This window comes from Chionomys nivalis, chromosome 20 (assembly GCF_950005125.1).
Source record: "Chionomys nivalis chromosome 20, mChiNiv1.1, whole genome shotgun sequence".
In the NCBI taxonomy this organism is placed as follows: Eukaryota; Metazoa; Chordata; class Mammalia; order Rodentia; family Cricetidae; genus Chionomys; species Chionomys nivalis.
The window spans coordinates 8,921,820-8,942,791 of NC_080105.1; the positions used below are offsets into that span (position 1 = coordinate 8,921,820).

A 20,972-nucleotide genomic window follows, 5' to 3' on the forward strand; every position below is an offset into this window, starting at 1 on the left:
TTCGACTCAAAAGTGAATTATATGAAAATAATAGAGGACCTTAAACAGGAGGGGAAAAACTGCCATAATCAATTAGAGATTACAAACAAAAAGGTAGAGGAAATGAATAAATCTCTCAAAGATACCCAAGAAAACCAAGAGAAACAAGAAAAAGTAATCAAACAGGTAAGGGAAACGGTTCAAGACTTGAAGAATGAAGTGGAAGTAATAAAGAAAACACAAACCGAGGGAAGGATGGAGATGGAAAATTTGGATAAACGAACAGAAACTACAGAGTCAAGTACCACCAACAGATTACAAGAGATAGAAGAAAGAATCTCAGACACTGAAGATACCATAGAGAAAATAAACTCTCTGATCAAAGAAAACAGCATAACCAACAAATTCTCAACACAAAATATTTTGTTTGTTTTTTGAGACAGGGTTTCTCTGTAGCTTTGGAGCCTGTCCTGGAACTAGCTCTTGTAGACCAGGCTGGCCTCGAACTCCCAGAGATCCGCCTGCCTCTGCCTCCTGAGTGCTGGGATTAAAGGCGTGCACCACCACCGCCCAGCAACTTACAGAATCTTAAGGAAAACCTAATCAGGAGGAGAAACTCCTATGCATCCCTCAAAACCTCAACTCCAGCGCTTGGGAGGCAGAGGGAGAAGGATCTCTGTGAGTTTGAGGCCAGCCTGGTCTATAGAGTAAGTTCCAGGACAGGCTCAAAAGCTACAGAAAAACCCTGTCTTGGAAAAAACAAACAAACAAACAAACAAAAACCTCCTCAACTCTAATTCTTCATATAAGAAGCCAACTGCCTATTGCTGTGGGATAATGCTTTTGCACACTGTAAAGATCTGTCACTCATATTGGTTTAATAGAACGCTGATTGACCAGTAGCCAGGCAGGAAGTAGAGGCAGGGCAACCAGACTAGGAGAATTCTGGGAAGAGGGAAGGCAGAGAGTCAGTCACCAGCCAGACTCAGAGGAAGTAAGATGAGAATGCCTCATTGATAAAAGGTACCAAGCCACGTGTCTAAACATAGACAGGAATTATGGGTTAATTTAAATTGTAAGAGCTAGTTCATAATTAACTTCAGCTAAAGGCCAAACAGTTTATAATTAATATAAGCCTCCGTGTTTCTTTGGGACTGAATGAATACAGGACCAGGTGGGACAGCCATCCAAGGGAAACCCTGCTTGCCTCTGTTCTCCACTGACATCATCAAGAGTGTGTTGTGACATTGTCAACACATTCCTACCTGAGTAGCCACCAGGTCCTGCTGGATCTGAGGCTTCTCTAGCCGAGGTAGGGCTGGGCCAGGTTGTATTTCCAGAATGGCCTGCACTGTTGCTTCTGCGTGGGGCATAGTGGGCCAGGGTGTGGTGTCAGGGCTGAGTGCCGGGGGGATCTTCACCAGAGCCCAGTGTTCCCGGAGATGCTGGATATAGCCATGGAGCTGAGCAGCCAGTTCCTCTGGTGTAGGCTTGTCCACACTGCTGCCCTCAGGGCTACAGGAGACAGGAGGGAGATCGTGATACATAACTGTCCCCACGGGGCAGTCTTCCAGCAGATAATATGGCAGCTGCTGGGGCTCAGTCCACAGAGAGCTTGCCCAGCATGCATGTGGCTCCATCCCGGCTCTCAGGAGGTGGAGGCAGGAGGGTCAGATACATAGCAAGGTGGTGGAACCTAGATGGTAGGAAGACCACCAGGGGAGTTTGTATGTAATTATGTGGTATGCACAGTCCGTACTGGACACTGAGGCTGCACAGACAGCTGAGACGCTCTCTGCAGTGAGTTCACAGGTACCGCGACAGACAGAAGAATAAAGGGCATTGCTCACCCTGCCAGGCCCCCACAGGGCTTTACAGTGCCTCCTTGCTTTAGGGCTACACCATGCCGGGGCACTTCCTGCTCTCTGCTTCCTGTTGCCATGATGGATTGACACTTCTGAAGTCAAAATCCAAAATTTAATAATTTTTCTTTTCACTGATTTTTCCCTCCAGCTTTAGAGGTTGAAACCAGAGTCTATGCATCTATGTGAGACTACGTGGTGATTTGCTTGTATGTTTGGTGTTGTATTTATTTATTTGAGACAGAATCTCACTGTGTAGACCAGTATGGCCTAGAACTTGCTATGTAGACCAGGCTGACCTTGAGCTCCTCAAACTCTGCCTCCTGAGTGCTGGGATCAAAGGTTTGTGTCGCCACACTTGGTGTCACTGAATGGCCTATTCCAGTCAGGCCCCATGACAGGGACATTACATCCCCATATGCAGCAGGCTCTGGGACATGCACCCCATAGTTCAGCATATCTCTTGTGCTTCCTGAGGGTACCTGGGCCAAGGTATCTCTCCATCCATAGCAGCTTCCTTCTCAACCAGCAGCCTAGATGCCTCTATCTCTGCAGCCTGCAGGTCACTCTTGGTGGCTCCAGCTCCAACAGTCCTCAGAGTGAGCAGCACTCCATTTGCCTCCTCACAATCCTCACTGTGGGACAGGATCTGAGTGTTTCAGCACTCAGTCCCAGCCCAGTAAGAGGTAGGCAGAGCTCTATGGATTCAAAGCCAGCCTGGGCCACATAGCAAGTTCCAGGCCAACCTGGGCTATACAGTGAGACCCCATTTCAAATAAAAATACCACAAACCACTAAAAGACAGCCCCCACCCTACATACTTTATGGGTCAGAACAAGACCTCATGGTAAGGCCCTGTGCCTTCTGAAGGCCCTATGTCCCTCTTTACATAGGCTCATCTTGGGATGCAGCCCCGCTCCACTCCCAGCCACCACCGTCATTGGCAGTAGGCACAGACCTGTATTGCAGGGCCAGGCACAGGGTTGTGGTCTCAGCCTCCTGCTGGCCCAGCTGCATACTAAGTCTCTCACAGCGGCCCTTGTGACCCTTGAGCACAGCCAGCAAGAGGCGGTTGAAGCACTTCAACTTCTCAATGCTTCTGCCTCCAAAGAAGAGCAACAGTGAATATGAGTGAGGCCCCAATCAGCCAGAGCCCAGTTTCCTCCCCTCCATCTCTCTCACAACCCAGGGGCAGGAGGCATGGTGCCCTTAAAAGCTCAGCAGCTTCAGGAAGTCCCTGAAACTAAGCAGATTCACTAGGATCCTCCCTGTTGGGGTAAGAAAAGTTCTTCTGAGACCAGCTGATTATAGTTGCAATGATGACTAGAGGTCAGACCAGATGCCAGACAAGGTTTAGACCAGAGTCACTTGGATGGGACACTCTCCAATGTGCTGAGCTGCCTTCAGGCTGTGAATTGCACTCCAGGCTCTCAGCTTTGTGAGCTGTCAGCCATGCTGGTGTGGGCTTTGGTGATGCAGCTGTCTTTGAGTCATTTCTGCTCATGTATGTAACCTTTCACTCATGATCCTATATGGAAACTCATTGGTGGACTAAGTTGAACTTTGGTGGTGTCTGTACTCTCGTGTGTCATGGCTCCCTACCTGGGATGAGTTGATGTGTACAGTATCTCCCCAGGAAAAGTTTTGTCACACACCACTAGGGAAGCCATAAAGCGCACATTGAAGCTTACCCAACACTGGAAAAGCAGAGGACATTACCGCCTAGACTCTGAAGACTTCAAAGACTTCAGACTCACCTGAGGTGCCCAGGGCTGCCCTTCTGCCCCAGAACTGCTGGAGTTGCTGCTGTTTGTACACCCTGCTCTGAGGAGGGGCGTGGGCAGGAAGCCTCCAGCTGCATCAGGGAATCCTCCAGTTCCTGCACCTGCCAGTGATGGAGGATCAGACTGTGGCTTCACCTACAGACAGTTCTGTCAGCAGCAGGAACCCAGCCAAGCCCTGTCCATATGACGTGAGACAGGTCCCCAATTGCCACTCAACACGTACCCCCCCAAACCTGGGGACTGCAGCTACTAGCAGGGGGTGGGGGAGGGATGGACAGCTCTACTTTTTTTTAGGATTTATTTATTTTTATTATTTTATGTACATCAGTGTTTTGCCTGCATGCATGTCTGTGTGAGGGTTTTGGGTTGCTGGGAACTGGAGTTACAGGCAGTCGTGAGCTGTCAAGTGGGTTCTGGGACCTGAACGTGGATCCTCTGGAAAAGCAGCCACTGCTCTTTTTTCCTTTCCAAATTTTTAAGAGACTCAGTGTTTCTCTGCGTTGTCTGGATCTCCCCAACTCAAGCCACCCTTCTCCCTCAGTCTCCCATGTAGCTGGAATTTCTCTCTCTCTCTCTCTCTCTCTCTCTCTCTCTCTCTCTCTCTCTCTTCTTTCTTTTCTTCTTTCTTTCTTTCTTTCTTTCTTTCTTTTTTTGCTTCTTTGTTTTTTCGAGACAGGGTTTCTCTGTAGCTCTGGAGCCTGTCCTGGAACTAGTTCTGGAAGGCCAGGCTGGCCTCGTACTCACAGAGATCCACCTGCCTCTGCCTCCCCATTGCTGGGATTAAAGGCGTGCACCCTGCGTGCAGCTGGAATTTCAAGTGTGCACCACCACACTCTGGAAGGAGAATTTCATTTCTGTGTTGGTGAGAGGAGTCTCAGCAAACTAAGAGCGGAGGAGTCTAGGCAGGGCTTTGCTCCCGTCCAGTCTGTTTTCCTTCTCTTTTGAGACAATGTTTGCTTATCTTGTCCAAGCTACTGTTAAATTGTGATTCTCCTGTCTCAGCCTCTGAAGTTCTTAGCATTGCAGGCTTGTTCCACTATAGATGGGTTTGACATTTCCCATCATCTGCCCATTTCCAGTCCCCTTCACCACTTCTCTGCTGTCACCCCACCCCCACCATCAGGGGCGTGGTCTACCACCAGACTGTTCCTCCCACAGTCAGCAGATGCAGCAGGTCCAGTTCCCCTCAGGACACAAATCCCTCTGCGTTCCCACCACACACAAAGCACAGCGGTAAATCCTGCTCCACCGCCACATCCTGAATACTGTGGTGGTCCCCCACTTGCCGCCATCTCCCCGACTCTATCCCAGCCACAGTGACCTCAGGATCTGCTGGTTCTGTCACTGTGACATCAGCTACAGTCATTTGGGAAGAGGAAACTAAAAGTTGAGAAAATGTTTCCCTCAGATAGACCTGCAGACATTTCCTTGATGACTAAGGTGGGAGAGCCTAGCTCACTGTGGGTGGGGCCATACCTGGGCTGGTGGTCCTGGATTCTATAAGAAAGCAGGCTGAGCAAGCCAGGAAGCAGCACCCTCCATGGCCTCTGCATCAGCTCCTGCCTCCAGCTCCCTGCCTTGAGCTCCCACTCCGGCTTCCCTCAGAGTTTTAAGATGAGAACAACAAAAACAACAAACCTCTTCCTCCCCAGTTGCTTTTAGTTGTGGTGTTTTATCACAAATAGAAACCCTAAAATAGGATTATTCGGTGGTGTGTGTGTGTGTGTGTGTGTGTGTGTGTGCAGTACCCAGGGCCTCATACTCTTCAGGCAAGGCCTCTATTGCCAAGGTACTCAGAACCTTAAAAAAAAAAAAAAAAAAAAAAAAAAAAAAAAAAAAAAAAAAAAAAAAAAAAAAAAAAAAACAAGCAGGCTGGCCTTCAACTCAATCTACATCGGAGAATTTGACCTTGGTTGTGGCTGAGCAGTCTTTCACTTGAGATTGTCTCTCCTCAGCTTCTAGAGCACTGAGATCATGGGGTGCACCCTGCCTGGCTTCTTTCTGACCTTCAGTCTGGGCCTCAAGACCCCTCTTTTACTTTGCTGTTTTCCTTGGTCCCTTCTCTGGCATGGTTTTCATTGCTCCACATTGGTTTGTTGGCTGAAAAAATGTGTTCGGGAGGCAGGATCTGTCTGTCCCCAGTCAGATGCTCACCTGTCTCTGCAGGGTCTCCTTCTCTGCCTGGGCATCCTTCAGGGAAGCTTGAGCGCAAACCAACTCCTCCTCCCGGCTGCCCAGGGCCAGCTGAAGCCAGGTGTTCCTCTCTATGAGGCGAGCTGCCTCCTGCTGTCCAGACCCAGCATCTTCCTGACCACCAAAGGACCCAGGTGTCCCCTGGCCACTGTCTTCTCCTTCCACTGGCCTTGCAAAGCTTAGGGAGTAGTGGCGCCAGGCGGCCACGGTGGCCTCAAGGGAGCTCAGCCTGCTCTGCAGGGTCTGGAACATGCTGGCTACTGACGTCTCAGCAGGGCCAGTATCCGGGGTGGTTGCCTGCGGGCTCTGGGGGCTTTCCACCTCAGCCTTGCATCCTTCTTCTGGCTTCAAGGCTAGGGCCCCATGGGATCCCACACAATAATCATCCTCAGGCCTGTGAAGACAACCGGGACCCCAACCACCTGAGGCTCAGCAGGAGCTTTGGGGCTAGATCTCAGAGTCCCTGGGAACGGTGAGTAGGCAGTGAGCTGCTTGGCTGAGGAGGAAAGGGAAGGGAAGGGAGAGGATGGAGGAGAGGAGGCAAGAGGAAGCTAAGGCAGATGTGTGGGGGGCGGCAGCTTTGTGAAGGGCACCTGCTGGAATAGAAGCACTAAATTCATCCTACCGGCTCCCGGGTCTCTGCAGGTCAGGACTAAGGTGTTCCGGAAGGAGCTCGAGTATGGCCTCGAATCTCCCACTGGTGGTCTCTGCCTCCTTTGAACTCTAAGTCACTGGGTCCAGCTCCCCCTGCAAATGACACCCCATCCCGAAGGCTCTCAGCTGTCAGGTCCAGCTCCCCCTGAGAATGACACCCCATCCCGCAGGCTCTCAGCCACTGGGTCCAGCTCTCCCAATAAATGACACCCCATCCAACAGGCTCTCAGCCACTGGGTCCAGCTCTCCCTATAAATGACACCCCATTCTGCATTCTCTCTGCTGTCAGGTCCAACTCCCCCTAAGAATGACTGCTCGCCACCACTGTAGGTTCTCAGTGAAGCAGGCTCACTCCTGGGCTCCGGGATCCATGGAATTGGGCACAGCAGGAAGAGGAGCACACTTAGGGGTGGAGGATGCCTCCCTCGGCGACTTCGGGGCCCTGTGGCCTGGGCACTCATGGCTTCTTCCACCCCTGATCATGGCCTGCTCTCAGATTCCCTTTGTCGGCCTGGATCCTTGGTTCCCCCCTTAGGAGTTTTGGGTCAACTGCATCGATTGAACACATTTGAATATTTGACTGCCTCACGTGATGGCACTTACTCTTGTCCATTTTCCCCAACCTCTCGCCCTCTTCTCTACCTGACAATCCTTTTCTCTCAGCTGCCTGAAGGCATTGCTCTTATCTGTGCACCCTCTCCCCTATGGAGGCGTGGGATAGGGATCCCAAGAAATTGTTTTCTTCCCAGGACTCTCCTAGCACCAAACTCCCTCTCGTGTGTGTGTGTGTGTATGTGTGTCCACCCTCCGCTCTGCTCCAGGGCACCCTGGGAAAGGCCTGAGCCCCTGGGCGCATCTCAGGTCACCCTGGCTATGAGGCTGCACTGGCCAAGGCTGGTCTGGTACGGGCTGAGAAACAGGAAGCCCCCTGCCCTGGTCACGTGGACAGTTATTGTCTTGTTTCCTTCTCCAGGATGTCAGCTTCCTACAGAACGGGGACAGGGTGGGGTAGGGGACTCTTGTCCCACTCCAAGATAACAGCTACCCCCGTATTCCAAACCTTTGGTCCCTCCATTTCCTCAGGTTTTCTGTGTTCCCATGTTCAGCGGGGCTCACTCCACTGTAATATCATTTATTATTATTACTTTTATTTATTTATTTTATTTTACTTTTGGTTTTTTGAGATAGGGTTTCTCTGTGGTTTTGTAGCCTGTCCTAGAACTAGCTCTTATAGACCAGGCTGGTCTCGAACTGACAGAGATCCGCCTGCCTCTGCCTCCCGAGTGATGGGATTAAAGGCGTGCACCACCACCGCCCGGCTTATTATTATTTTTATGTGTTTCTAAAACAAAAACCCTGTAGGAGTGGGCCCCAGCATTGAAATAAAATTATGTCTTTCATTCCTTTGCTTTTTCATTTGTGTTTGTGGTGGGTAAGCTGCATGCTCTTCTCCTTCCACCATGCAGGTCTCCGGGATAGAGTCAGGTCTTCGGGTTTGGGGTGCCTGCCTCTGTTCACCACGCTACAATGTTTCTCTTCAACAAGAAGGTCCGCTCTTCCCACAGAGCCCTACTTGTCTGCGTCAGAAGGCTCCGGTGGGACATTGAGCCTGTCCACAGTGTGTCTGCTGGCTTTTCTTTTTACTTTTTCTTTCCATTTTGGTTTTTAGAAGAGTCTCGTATAGTGCGCGATAACTTGAGCTCCCGATCTTCATCTTCTGACCTCTGGGGTGCTGGAATGACAGGTGTGCACTATCAGCCCCCATCGCGATAATATTGGATGAGTGTCAACATATGTAAAATAAGAACAAAAATAAGCCGGGCGGTGGTGGCAATCTCCTTTAATACCAGCACTTAGGGGCCATAGAGCACTTGGGAGTTCAAGATCAGCCTGGTCTACAAGGAGAGTTCCAGAACAGCTAAGACAGAGAAGCCCTGCCTCAAAAAAAAAATCGATCAATAAATAGGTGGATAGATATAGATAAATAAACAAACAAACAAGCAGAAATAAATAGTTGAGAGAGCCTTTGGCAAACCCAAGCCAAGCCAAACCCTATCCTGTCAATCATCAATCAGCCCCACCCAGGTCAGTTTCCTGCCCTATCACAGCAGCATCTTTGACAACTGTTGTCTGCTGAATCCAGAACTACAAGCTCCCCCCAATCTTGCTTAAGTCAACTCTGGACCACACCCATTCCCAATAATACCCTATCTCAGTCCCACTTCTGCCGGTTATACTCTAATTTATATCTCCGGGATCGCCTCAGCCTATCAGCGTCCAGGTCCTGAGGTTCCTGGAACTACATTTCCCAGAAGGCGTCACCGCAACTCCGCACAAACTTCCGGTCAGGAAGATGGCGGCTATCTAGAACCCTGTGACTGGCTGCGGTACCTAGGCTGCAGAGTGGAACCTGGCTGTGTGACCGCGCGCGAGCTTTGTGTCGCTGTGATCAAACTTCGATCCGGCTTGCTGCAGCTCTAGGTTCGTTCTGCTTGAGGAGCTGGGGTCTGTGGAGTCCCGAGTAGGAGACATCGCAAGAAACGTGCATCTATTGCGCGGTAGGCGACTTGGATGGCGTCTGCCTCCCACAGACCTGACCACCCGAGTCCGCGCCAAGCTCTCGTGCACGATCCAGTCACTCACGCGCTGTAGCCTCGGGCGACAGAAACCCAGACACAAGCTCGCCAAAGCCAGCAAGGCAAGTGGGGCGCTCAGGAAAGGCTTCAGGCACAGCTGGATCCAGGCGCCCAGAAGTGACTTAGGTGGTCAGCCAGGAGTCTCTTCGCGCAGGCGCCGCCCCAGGGGGAAAAGGGGGCATGAAAAGCCTTCAACTGTATGTTCTCAGCTTGGCAAACCCATTAGGTCTCTTTTCCTTTTCTGTCTCTTGGAACTCTCAAGTGTGGGAGCCACTGAAGGCCTTACTGGGTCAAATACCCATCTCTGAGTATTGCCGGTGACCAGGCAGCTGTGTTTATTGGCCCAGTGAAGGGCAGAGACAGTGTTTGCCCTGTTACAAGAGGTGTAAAGCTAAGATTGGGGCACAGTTCATTTGATGGAGTGCTGTGGTTCTGGGTGGAGTGCTTACCCAGCACGCATGAGGCCCTGGGCACCACATACACCGGGTGCTGCAACCTCAACATGCAGAAGGTGGATGCCGAGGGCCAGGGTTACCAGGTCACTCGAAGCCATGTATGTTATGTATGTGAGTTAGCGGCCAGCCTGGGCTACACGAAACTGTGTCACAAACAAAAAAGAAGGCAAATGAAAAAGCTGTTCTTTACTTCTCCTGTGGGTGGTTCCTGGCCTCACTCTTTTATTTATTGAGCTCTACATTTTTCTCTGCTTTCCTCCCTGTCTCTCCCCTCCCTATTTCAACCCTCCCCCAAGGTCCCCATGCTCCCAATTTACTCAGGAGATCTTGTCTTTTTATACTGTCTACTTCCCATGTAGATTAGATCTATGTAAGTCTCTCTTAGCGTCCTCATTGTTGTCTAAGTTCTCTGGGATTGTGGTTTGTAGGCTGGCTTTCTTTGCTTTATATTTAAAAACCACCTATGAGTGAGTACATGTGATAGTTGTCTTTCTCTGTCTGGGTTACCTCACTCAAAATAATGTTTTCTAGCTCCATCCATTTTCCTGCAAAATTCAAGCTGTCGTTATTTTTTTTCTGCTGTGTAGTACTCCATTGTGTAAATGTACCACATTTTCCTTATCCATTCTTCGATCAAGGGACATTTAGGTTCTTTCCAGGTTCTGGGTGTGACAAACAAAGCTGCTATGAACATAGTTGAGCACATGTCCTTGTGGCATAATTGAGCATCCTTTGGATATATACCCAAAGTGGTATTACTGGGTCTTGGGGAAGGTTGTTTCCTAATTTTCCGAGAAATCACCATACTAGCCGGGCGATGGTGGCACACGCCTTTAATATCAGCACTCGGGAGGCAGAGGCAGGCGGATCTCTGTGAGTTCGAGACCAGCCTGGTCTACAGAGCTAGTTCCAGGACAGGCTCCAAAGCCACAGAGAAACCCTGTCTCAAAAAACCAAAAAAAAGAAAAAAAAAAGAAATCACCACACTGACATCCAAAGAGCCTGTACCAGCTTGCATTCCCACCAGCAATGCAGAAGTGTTCCCTTTTCCCCACAACCTCTCCAGCATGAGCTGTCATCTGTGTTTTGGATCTTGACCATTCTTACAGGTGTGAGATGGAATCTCAGAGTTGTTTTGATTTGCATTTCTCTGATGACTAAGGATGTTGAACATTTCCTTAAGTGTCTTTCAGCCATTTTAGATTCCTCTGTTGAGAATTCTCTGTTTAGGTTTGTACTCCATTTTTTTTTAATGGATTATGTGTTCTTTTGGTGTTCAATTTCTTGAGTTTTGTATATTTTGGAGAACAGACCTCTGTCTGATGTAGGGTGGTGAAGATCTTTTCCCATTCTGTAGGCTGTCGTTTTGTCTTATTGGCCGTGTCCTTTGCTTTACAGAAGCTTTTCAGTTTCAGGAGGTCCCATTTATCATAGGCATACTGACAGGTGTAAGATGGTATCTCAAAGTTGTTTTAATTTGCATTTCCCTTATCCCTAAGGAGGTTGATCATGACCTTAAGTGTCTTTTGGCCATTTGAATTTCTTCTGTTGAGAATTCTCTGTTCAGTTCAGTGCCCCATTTTTAATTGGGTTAATTAGCATTTTAAAGTCTAGTTTCTTGAGTTCTTTATATATTTGGAAGATCAGAACTTTGTTTGTTGCAGAGTTGGTGAAGATCTTCTCCCAGTCAGTGGGTTGCCTTTTTATCTTAGTGACAGTGACCTTTGCTTTACAGAAGCTACTCAGTTTCAGGAGGTCCCATTTATTCAATGTTGTCCTTAATGTCTGTGCTGCTGGGGATAAACGTAGGAAGTGATCTCCTGTACCCATATGTTGTAGAGTACTTCCCACTTTTTCTTCTATCAGGTTCAGTGTGTTCAGACTAATATTGAGGTCTTTAATCCATTTGGACTTGAGTTTTGTGCATGGTGATAAGATTTGGATCTATTTTCATTCTTCTACAGGTTGACAACCAGTTCTACCAGCACCATTTGTTGAAGATGCTCTCTTTTTTCCATTGAATACTTTTAGCTCCTTTATCAAAAATCAGTTGTTCATATGTTTGTGGCTTAAAATCAGGGTCTTATCCTCGGTTCCATTGATCGACTTTTCTGTTTTTATGCCAATACCAAGCTGTTTTCAATACTGAGGCTCTGTAATAGAGTTTGAGGTCAGGGATGGTAATGCCTCCAGACGATCCTTTATTATATAAGATTGTTTTGGCTATACTGGGTTTTTTGTTTCTCCATATAAAGTTGATTATTGTCCTCTCAAGATCTGTGAAGAATGTTGATGGGATTTTAATGGGGATTGCATTGAATCTATAAATTGCCCTTGGTAGAATTGCCATTTTTACTATGTTGATCCTCCCAATCCAAGAGCAAGGGATATCCTTCCATTTTCTGGTATCCTCCTCAATTTCTTTCGTCATAGACTTAAAGTTCTTGTCAAATAGATCCTTCACTTCCTTGGTTAGAGTTACCCCAAGATATTTTATGCTATTTGTGGCTATCGTGAAGGGTGATGCTTCTCTGATTTCCATCTCTGCTTCCTTATCCTTTGTGTATAGGAGGGCAACTGATTTTTTGGAATTGATCTTGTATCCTGCAACGCTACTAATGCTGTTTATCAGCTGAAGGAGTTCTTTGCTGGAGTTTTTGGGGTCGCTTATGTACACTATCATATCATCTGCAAATAATGAAAGTTTAACTTCTTCCTTTCCAATTTGATTCCCTTTGATCCCTTTATGTTGTCTTATTGCTATCGCTAGAATTTCAAGCACTATATTAAAGAGGTATGGAGAGAGTGGACAGCCTTGCCGTGTTCCTGATTTTAGTGGAATAACTTTGAGTTTCTCTCCATTTAATATGATGTTAGCTGATGGCTTGCTATAAATAGCTTTTATTATACTTAGGTACGACCCTTGTATTCCTAATCTCTCTAAGACCTTCATCATAAAGGGATGTTGAATTTTGTCAAATGCTTTTTCAGCATCTAATGAAATGATCATATGGTTTTTTTTTCAGTTTATTTATGTGATGGATTACACTGATAGATTTTTGTATGTTGAACCAGCCCTGCATCTCTGGGATAAAGCCTACTTGATCATAATGGATAATTTTTCTAATGTGTTCTTAGATACGGTTTGCCAGTATTTTATTGAGTATTTTTGCATCGATGTTCATGAGTGAGATTGGCCTGTAGTTCTCTTTCTTGGTTGTGTCTTTGTGTGGTTTTGGTATCAGAGTAACTGCAGCTTCATAAAAGGAATTTGGCAATGACTTCTCTGTTTCTATATTGTGAAATACATTAAGGAGTATAGGTATTAGGTCTTCTTGAAGTTCTGGTAGAATTCTGCATTGAAGCCGTCTGGACCTGGGCTTTCTTTGGTGGGGAGGCTTTTTATAACAACTTCTAATTCTTCGCGACTAACAGGTCTATTTAGATTGTTCACCTGGTCCTGGTTTAACTTTGGTATATGGTACTTATCTAAAAAAGTGTCCATTTCTTTTACATTTTCCAATTTTGAGGCATACAGGTTTTTGTAGTAAGATCTAATGATTCTCTGAATTTCCTCTGTGTCTGTGGTTATGTCTCCCTTTTCGTTTCTGATTTTGTTAATTTGCGTATTCTCTCTCCGCCCTTTGATTAGTTTGGATAGGGGTTTATCAATCTTATTGATTTTCTCCAAGAACCAGCTTTTTGTTTCATTGATTCTTTGGATTGCTTTCTGTGTTTCTATTTTGTTGATTTCAGCCCTCAATTTGATTATTTCCAGTTTTCTACTTCCCTAGGTGAGTCTGCTTCTTTTTTTTTTAAAGCTTTCAGGTGGGCTATTGAGTCTCCAATGTGTGCTTTCTCCGTTTTCTTTAAGTGGGCACTTAATGCTATGAACTTTCCTCTTAGCACTGCTTTCATAGTATCCCATAGGTTTGAGTATGTTGAGTCTTCGTTTTCATTGAATTTAAGAAAGATTTTAATTTCTTTATTTCTTCCTTGATCCAGGTGTGGTTCAGTAGTTGACTGTCCAGTTTCCATGAGTTCGTAGGCTTTCTGGGGATAGCATTGTTGTTGAATTCTAACTTTAATCCATGGTGATCTGATAAGACACAGGTGGTTACCGATATTTTTTTGTAGCTGTGTAAGTTTGCTTTGTTACCGAGAATGTGGTCTATTTTCGAGAAGGTTCCATGCGCTGCAGAGAAGAAAGTATATTCTTTCTTATTTGAGTGGAATGTTCTATAGATGTCTGTTAAGTCCATTTGATTCACAACCTCCCTTAATCCTCTTTTTTCTCTGTTAGGTTTCTGTTTGATTGACCTGTCCATTGGTGAGAGAGGAGTGTTGAAATCTCCTACTATTAGTGTGTGTGGTTTGATGACTGCCTTGAGTTTCAGTAACGTTTCTTTTACATAAGTGGGTGCTTTTATATTAGGGGCATATATATTCAGGATTGAGAATTCATCCTGGTGAATTGTTCCTGTTATGAGTAAAAAATGTCCCTCTCCATCTCTTTTGATTGATTTTAGTTTGAAGTCAACTTTCTTAGAAATTAGTATGGCCACACCTGCTTGTTTCTTAGGTCCGTTTGCTTGATAAACCTTTTCCCAGCCCTTTACTCTGAGTAGATGTCTGTCTTTGTGGTTGAGGTGTGTTTCTTGTAAGCAGCAGAATGTTGGATCCTGTTTTCGAATCCAATCTCTTAGCCTGTGCCTCTTTATAGGTGAGTTGAGTCCATTGATATTAAGTGATATTAATGACCAGTGGTTGTTAACTCCGGCCATTTTTCCTTTCTCTCTTTCTTTCTTTTGGTAGTAGAGTTTGTGTGTTTCCCTTCTTCAAGTTGTGCTGGTGAAGGGTCATTAGATGTCTGAGTTATTGTGGGCATTGTTGGACTCCTTGGGTTGTGATTTTCCTTCTATTACTTTCTGTAGGGCTGGATTTGTGGCTACGTATTGTTTAAATTTGTTTTTATTTTGGAAAATTTTGTTTTCTCCATTTATAGTGAACGAAAGCTTGGTTGGGTACAGTAGTCTGGGCTTGCATCCATGGTCTCTTAGTTTCTGCAGCACATCTATCCAGGACCTTCTGGCTTTCATGGTTTCCATAGAGAAATCAGGTGTAAGTCTGATAGGTTTACCTTTATAGGTAACTTGAACTTTTTCCTTTGCAGCTCTTAATATTCTTTCTTTATTCTGTATGTTTTGTGTTTTGATTATTATATGACGAGGAGATTTTTTTTTTGATCCAGTCGATTCGGTATTCTGTATGCTTCTTGGACCTTCAAAGGAATATCTTTCTTAAGGTTGGGAAAGTTTTCTTCTATAATTTTATTAAATATATTTTCTGGACCATTGAGCTGTACTTCTTCTCCTTCTTCTATCCCTATTATTCTTAGGTTTGGTCTTTTTATTGTGTCCCAGATTTCCTGAATGTTTTGTGATGAGAATTTGTTGGTTATGCTGTTTTCTTTAATCAGAGAGTTTATTTTCTCTATGGTATCTTCAGTGTCTGAGATTCTTTCTTCTATCTCTTGTAATCTGTTGGTGGTACTTGTCTCTGTAGTTCCTGTTCGTTTATCCAAATTTTCCATCTCCATCCTTCCCTCGGTTTGTGTTTTCTTTATTACTTCCACTTCATTCTTCAAGTTTTGAACCGTTTCCCTTACCTGTTTGATTACTTTTTCTTGTTTCTCTTGGTTTTCTTGGGTATCTTTGAGAGATTTATTCATTTCCTCTACCTTTTTGTTTGTAATCTCTAATTGATTATGGCAGTTTTTCACCTCCTGTTTAAGGTCCTCTATTATTTTCATATAATTCACTTTTGAGTCGAATTCTTCTAATTCTTCTGGATTAGGGTGTACACTTCTCATTTCGGGATTCCTGGATTCTGGTGATGTCACGTTGCTTTTCAATTTGTTGGGGGAATTCTTGCATTGGCGCCTGCCCATCTTTTTCTTCAAATGGAGCCAGGAGAGGCCTGGTGTCTTGGATCAGTCTTTGCTGTGAGTAACTCTCTGGGTGTATCTCCTCAGTGTAGGGGCAGGAACCGTTCCTTTGCAGATGAACTCCTCAACACCAAAACAGGAATGCCTGGTATTCCAATGACCCGCGGAAAGAAGGCCAAATGCAGGGGTAGGGCGGGGTCGAGTAGAATACAGGCGACACTGCAGTACAAGCTGGAGGTGCCTGCGCTCCCTTTTGGGGGTTACTGAGGCCTGCCCGCTAGGCAGGCACTCACTGCTCTGGTTGGGTAGCCTTAGTGTAGGGGGGTTTGTGCTCTCTACCGGGACAGTCCGCCCCAGGATAGCACACACTCACCAGTCCAGATGGAACTTCTCAGCACCTGCACAGGGACTCCTGGTAGCTCCAATGAGCCAGGGACCAATGGAAGTAGGGGGCAGGCAGAGCAGGTCCAGGAGAGCACAGCAGACACTGCAGCCCCAGAAGCAGGGGCCAGCGTTCCCTGGCAGGGACCTTGAGGCCTGCCCTCTAGTCAGGCTCTCACTGCTCTGGACGTTTTATTTTCTGTGCGTGTATCTGTATGTGTACATGTGGAGGTGTAAAGGTAACTTCTGGGAACTGATTTTTCTCCTCCATCGTGTGGGTCATCAGGGTTGGCAGCGTCAGGGTTGGCAGCTGGCTCCTTCACCGTCTGCACCACTCTGTTCCCAGGCAGACGCAGGGACTGCCTGCCCGAGCCTCCTCCCTCACACTGGCCGAGTGTCTGCAATGTTTCGTGGGAGCCATCTTCTACGTGGGCAAGGGGACCCGTGCCCGGCCGGATGCCCACCTCTGGGAAGCCCTCGGCTACCGTGAACACCCAGGGAAAAATGTGAGGACAAGGGGCAGGAGTGGTCAGGCCTGCCAGTCTTCAGACAGTCGGAGGGCAGAAGGCTTAGGACCCGACTCCTGATTCCACCCTCTAGGCCTGTCCCAAGGTACGCCGGATCTTAGACATCTGGGCCAGCGGCCGCCGTGTCCTTTCCCTACACTGCTTCCAGCACATGGTGGCCATGGAGGCGTACACGCGGGAGGCCTGCCTGTTGGACGCCCTAGGTAAGGTTCGGGCTTTTAGGGCTGAGGTCTCAGGGAAAGTGAGCTCTGAATTCCCTCACTGTTCATGTTCATTCCCATGGTGGGTAGTTACTGAGCGCCACCTGCATACCTAGAACACGCCTGTCGAAATATAGTCTGTGCCGCTTGTTGTGGAAGAGGGGTGGGTGGAGGCCACGCCATGACTTTGCCTCTGATCTGTCCAGGTATCCAGACACTGACCAACCAGAAACAGGGCCACTACTATGGAGAGGCTGCCTACTGGCCACCCACGAAGCGGCGGCGCTTGGGGGTGTATCTGCTGCACTGCGCTCTGCTAGTTTTCCTGGCTGAGGGGGAAGGAGAGCTGAGGCCGCAGGACATCCAGGCCCGAGGCTGAGTGCTGAGGACATGATCGTGAAGCATGAGCCATGGGGTCCCCAGCTGGGTCCCCAGCTCTGGCTTTAGAGGCTTGGTGTGTGTATGTGTGCTGAAGTGTGTGAGTGATGCTGCGTCTGGGTGCTCCTGGATAGGTGGTGAGCTCCCATTGTGTGTGCGGGGCAAACCAGCCGAGGGGCAGAAGGGCCTCTAGAACATTCTACTTTCAGGCCAGACATGTTAGTGGTGGCCTACCACCACAACCTCGGGAGGATGGGGCAGGAGGATTGCTAGTTGGAGATCAGCCTGGAGACTGGAAACTGGCATACATTTGTATTCGGTTAGAGGCCTCTGAGTGTGTTTAGTGGCGACAATCCTTCCCCCGTGGGTGTCCACCCTCCAGGGCCCAAATATGCTCTTGGGAGAGCATCCAGGGTCAAGCAAGGCTGCAGAGCTCAGACTGACTGGGAGCGGAATGTGTGTGCATGTGCGTGTGTGTGTGTGCATGTGCGTGTGTGTGTGTGTGTGTGTGTGTGTGCGCGCGCGCGCACGCGAGTACGCCTATACTGTTCCTAGGAATGCCTTACCCCTCCGCAGTCCTGAGCTGTGTCTAGCCCCTTGCCCTCTAAGCATCCAGGCAGCCTGAGGTTTGGCCTGCCTCTCCAGTCCTCACCCTTCTCCATCACCATGTGGCTGCCTTCCTCCAAGAGCTTCAGGAAAGCCCACAGCAGGATCTGCAGGCACATGGGGAAGTCCCTCCTGCTGTCTACCCTTCAGCCCCACCCAGATGGATCTCCAGGATGGCCCGCCACCCTGCTGGAACCTCACCAGGTATTCATTCACTCGGTTAACACCCATTAAGCGCCTACAGTATGCCTGAGGTAGGACTTCTCAACCTTGGCTCTGTGGACCGCTTGGGGTTGCGTCTCTGCTGTGGGACATCGCGTGTGTGTTGTAGGGTGCTGGGCGTCCCCCCTCTCAGGATACAAGGGAAACTCTGCCCTCTTCCACCAGAAGGTTGCCCACCTGTCTTGGGTCACACCACCTGGAAGCGCCACTGAGGAAGAACAGTCTCTGTCTGGAGCACCAAGCTGACCACCCAGCCTGGGCTAAGCCCAAGTTCAGATAGATGACCACGCCCACACAAAGTCCACCAACTAAGGCCACGCCCAAACCGCGCCCCAAACAGAATCATAACCCCTCAGAAAAATCTCTTTTGTTACACACCTCTCCTAAATTTCAGGCCTGCTGCCTAGAGAGACACAAGTAGTGATTTCACAGAGCCACGCCCACCGCTAAGCCACGCCCGCCGGGAGTTGGGCCTCTACCGGGCCTAGCCCATCCAGCTGGGATTGGGCACCCTTCCTTGAGAGGACACTGGTGGGTGCTGGAGAGTGCAGGAAGACGCTGGGGTGATGCCCCAGCCATCCCCTCACCCCCGGCGGGCGGGCGGGCGGGCGTTCTCAGAGTCCAGCATTCTTTGGGGAAAGGGGGCTGATGAGCCGCTGGGAGTTGGCTCTGCCTGCGGAGAGGACCGATCTGCACCAGGCTGCCTTTGAAGGCAGTGTCTGAACTCACGCCGCTTCGAACATACAAAGGTCAGTCTCCCAACCCTACCTGAGGGCTGAGGGTCTTGAGACTGTTCCTAGACAAAGATCTTTTACATTTTTCATTTTTTTTATTGCTTGTTTGTGTGTGGGGGTTCACATGCCAAGGCCAAAAGATGGAGGTCAGGGGATGACAAGTGGGAGTTGGTTCTCTTCCACCACGTGGGTCCTAGGAATGGAACTCAGGTGGTCAGGCCTGGCAACAAATGCCATTGCCCCTGAGCCTTCATCAGACTGACAGTTTCCTTTTTATAAAGAAGTAGGAACAGGGGTTATGGCTCCATGTATAGTCTCCGCTGTCTGAAGAGCTAGGCCTAGGATGAGCTCTCCGTCCTTGGTTGGTGGTGTGGAATAGGAAATTCAGGGTGAAGAGAAGAAAGCTAGTGAATAAATTACACTCAGAGAGGAAAGAGACTCCGGTTCTCACGGGAGTGAGTCTTCAGGTGTCAGGGTAGGTCTTACCTGGGTCTCCCTGGACAGAAATGGGGACACGGGGATGTCCAGGACACTCGGGAGATGCTTGGCTGCTCTTCTGGGGAGGAGATAATTCCACTCTGGGTAGGTGCATCTCTGGCAAGAACTGCAGCTGCCATTGGGACAGGAGGAGGACTCGGTAGGGGCTGCTGGGAGAGCTTTGGAAGCCCTTTCTGAGGGATAGACCACAGGCTTTTGTGGAGTCAGGCCAGGGCTGTGCTCACTCTGGCACTGGCTTTGACCGCCTGTTCCCGAGACACAACACAGAGGCAGACTTTGTGAGTCTGGGTATACTGAGGAGTGGTCTGTCAGCAGTCTTCACTGTTGAGGCTTCAGACTGACACGGGAGGGAGCAGATCAGAGGCTGGGCATGGTGGCTTACCTCTAGAATATCAGCACTCAGGAGGCAGAGGCAGGGGGATCTCTGTGAGTTGGAGGCAATCCAGTCTACATAGTGAGTTCCAGGACAGCAAGGGCTACCCAGAGACATTGGAAAAAAAAAAACCAGCACCAAAAAAGCCAGATCATGGCTGGAGAGATGGCTCAGAAACTAAAAGTGACTGCTCTTCCAGGGCTTCTGAGTTCTGTCCCCAGCTCCCAGCTCCCAGCTCCGAGCTGCCTTTAATTTAGCTCAAGCTCTGGGGGACCTGATGCCCGTTTCCGGCCTCTGGAGGGACCACATGCATCAGGGCAGTGGCTGGAGTAGTTGCTGCACAAGCATGAGGGCCAGAGTTTAGAGACAGGTGACCCGGATCCATGTGGCCGGAAGACGACTCAAGGCAGTGAGCGCTGGGTTGACCGAGGGGGATCGGAGAGCAATTCCCAGAACCAGCCTGTGGTAGTTTGAATGTAATTTGCCCCCATAAGCACTATTGGGAGGAGTGGGGTGACTTTCTTGGAATGGGTGTGGCCTTGTTGGAGGAAGAAATTGCGTCACTGTCGGGGTTGGCTTTGAGGTTCCCTAAGTTCAAGGTCCCACCCAGTGTTTCAGTCCACTTCCTGTTGCCTTCAGATGAAGATGTAGTTAGCACCATGTCTGCCTGCATGCCCCCACGCTCCCCAAATTGATGATAATGGACTGAACCTCTGAACTGTAAGCCACCACAACGAAATGTTTTCTTTATAAGAGTTGCCGTGGCCATGATGTCTCCTCACAGAAATGAAAACCCTAAGGTATGATCTCAGGCCTCTTCACATGTGTGTGCACACACATGGATACAAACACACACAGGTGCACCTGCAGTTGCCCAAGTACACACACAAAGACACACATAGGTGTGCATGCACCCCCTAAACACACACTAAAACAGGAAAAAGGGAAAAGAATTAGGTTTGTGCCTTGGCTTTACAGATGCTGCACATTCTGGAAGGTTCCCCACTTTCAGAGCAGCTGTGGTGAGTACCACACATTCTGTAAGGTTCCCCACTTTCAGAGCAGCTGTGGATACCACACACTCTGCAAGGCTCCCCACTTTCAGATCAGCTGTGATGGGTATCACACACTCTGCAAGCCCCCCCCCTTTCAGGGCAACACTGGGAATGGAAAGTAGGCCGCCATCACATGTTAGGGAGAGGGGCGTCTAGAGCTGGTGACATGTCCTCTGATTGCTTAGCTCTGGAGGCTTGTTTTGATGAGGAACATGACATCCACCTGGCATCTGCTAGAACACATGTGCCCTTCAGTTCCTTACATGGAGTGAGGGGGCCTGGGGATCTTTTCAGGACACAGGTCCCATGTTCTGAAGATGTCCTGAGCCTTCTGTGAGCTATATAGCCCGAGGTCGTGGCTAGGGGTCTCCCTTAGGAGAGTCCAGGGGGCACGTTTTCCTGGATCTGCACTCAAATGTCATGGGCCTGGGAGGCACAGCAGTTTGAGAGCCTGTTAGGTTTTTTTTTTAATCACCTCAGGGTCACCC

At 48.5% G+C, this 20,972-nt stretch overlaps 1 protein-coding gene and 1 pseudogene across 1 annotated transcript; one reads left to right on the forward strand and one right to left on the reverse strand.

Moving 5' to 3' along the window:
• Positions 1-1,229: 1,229 nt before the first annotated feature.
• Positions 1,230-6,933, reverse strand: LOC130863153 (harmonin-binding protein USHBP1-like; annotated as a pseudogene).
• Positions 6,934-7,999: 1,066 nt separating this feature from the next.
• Positions 8,000-16,997, forward strand: LOC130863154 (ankyrin repeat and LEM domain-containing protein 1-like). The gene is made up of 4 exons (XM_057753057.1): positions 8,000-8,067; positions 16,238-16,397; positions 16,492-16,621; positions 16,825-16,997. Exons 1-4 carry the CDS (start codon positions 8,000-8,002, stop codon positions 16,995-16,997), a joined length of 531 nt encoding a protein of 176 aa, XP_057609040.1.
• The last annotated feature ends 3,975 nt before the right edge of the window (positions 16,998-20,972 follow it).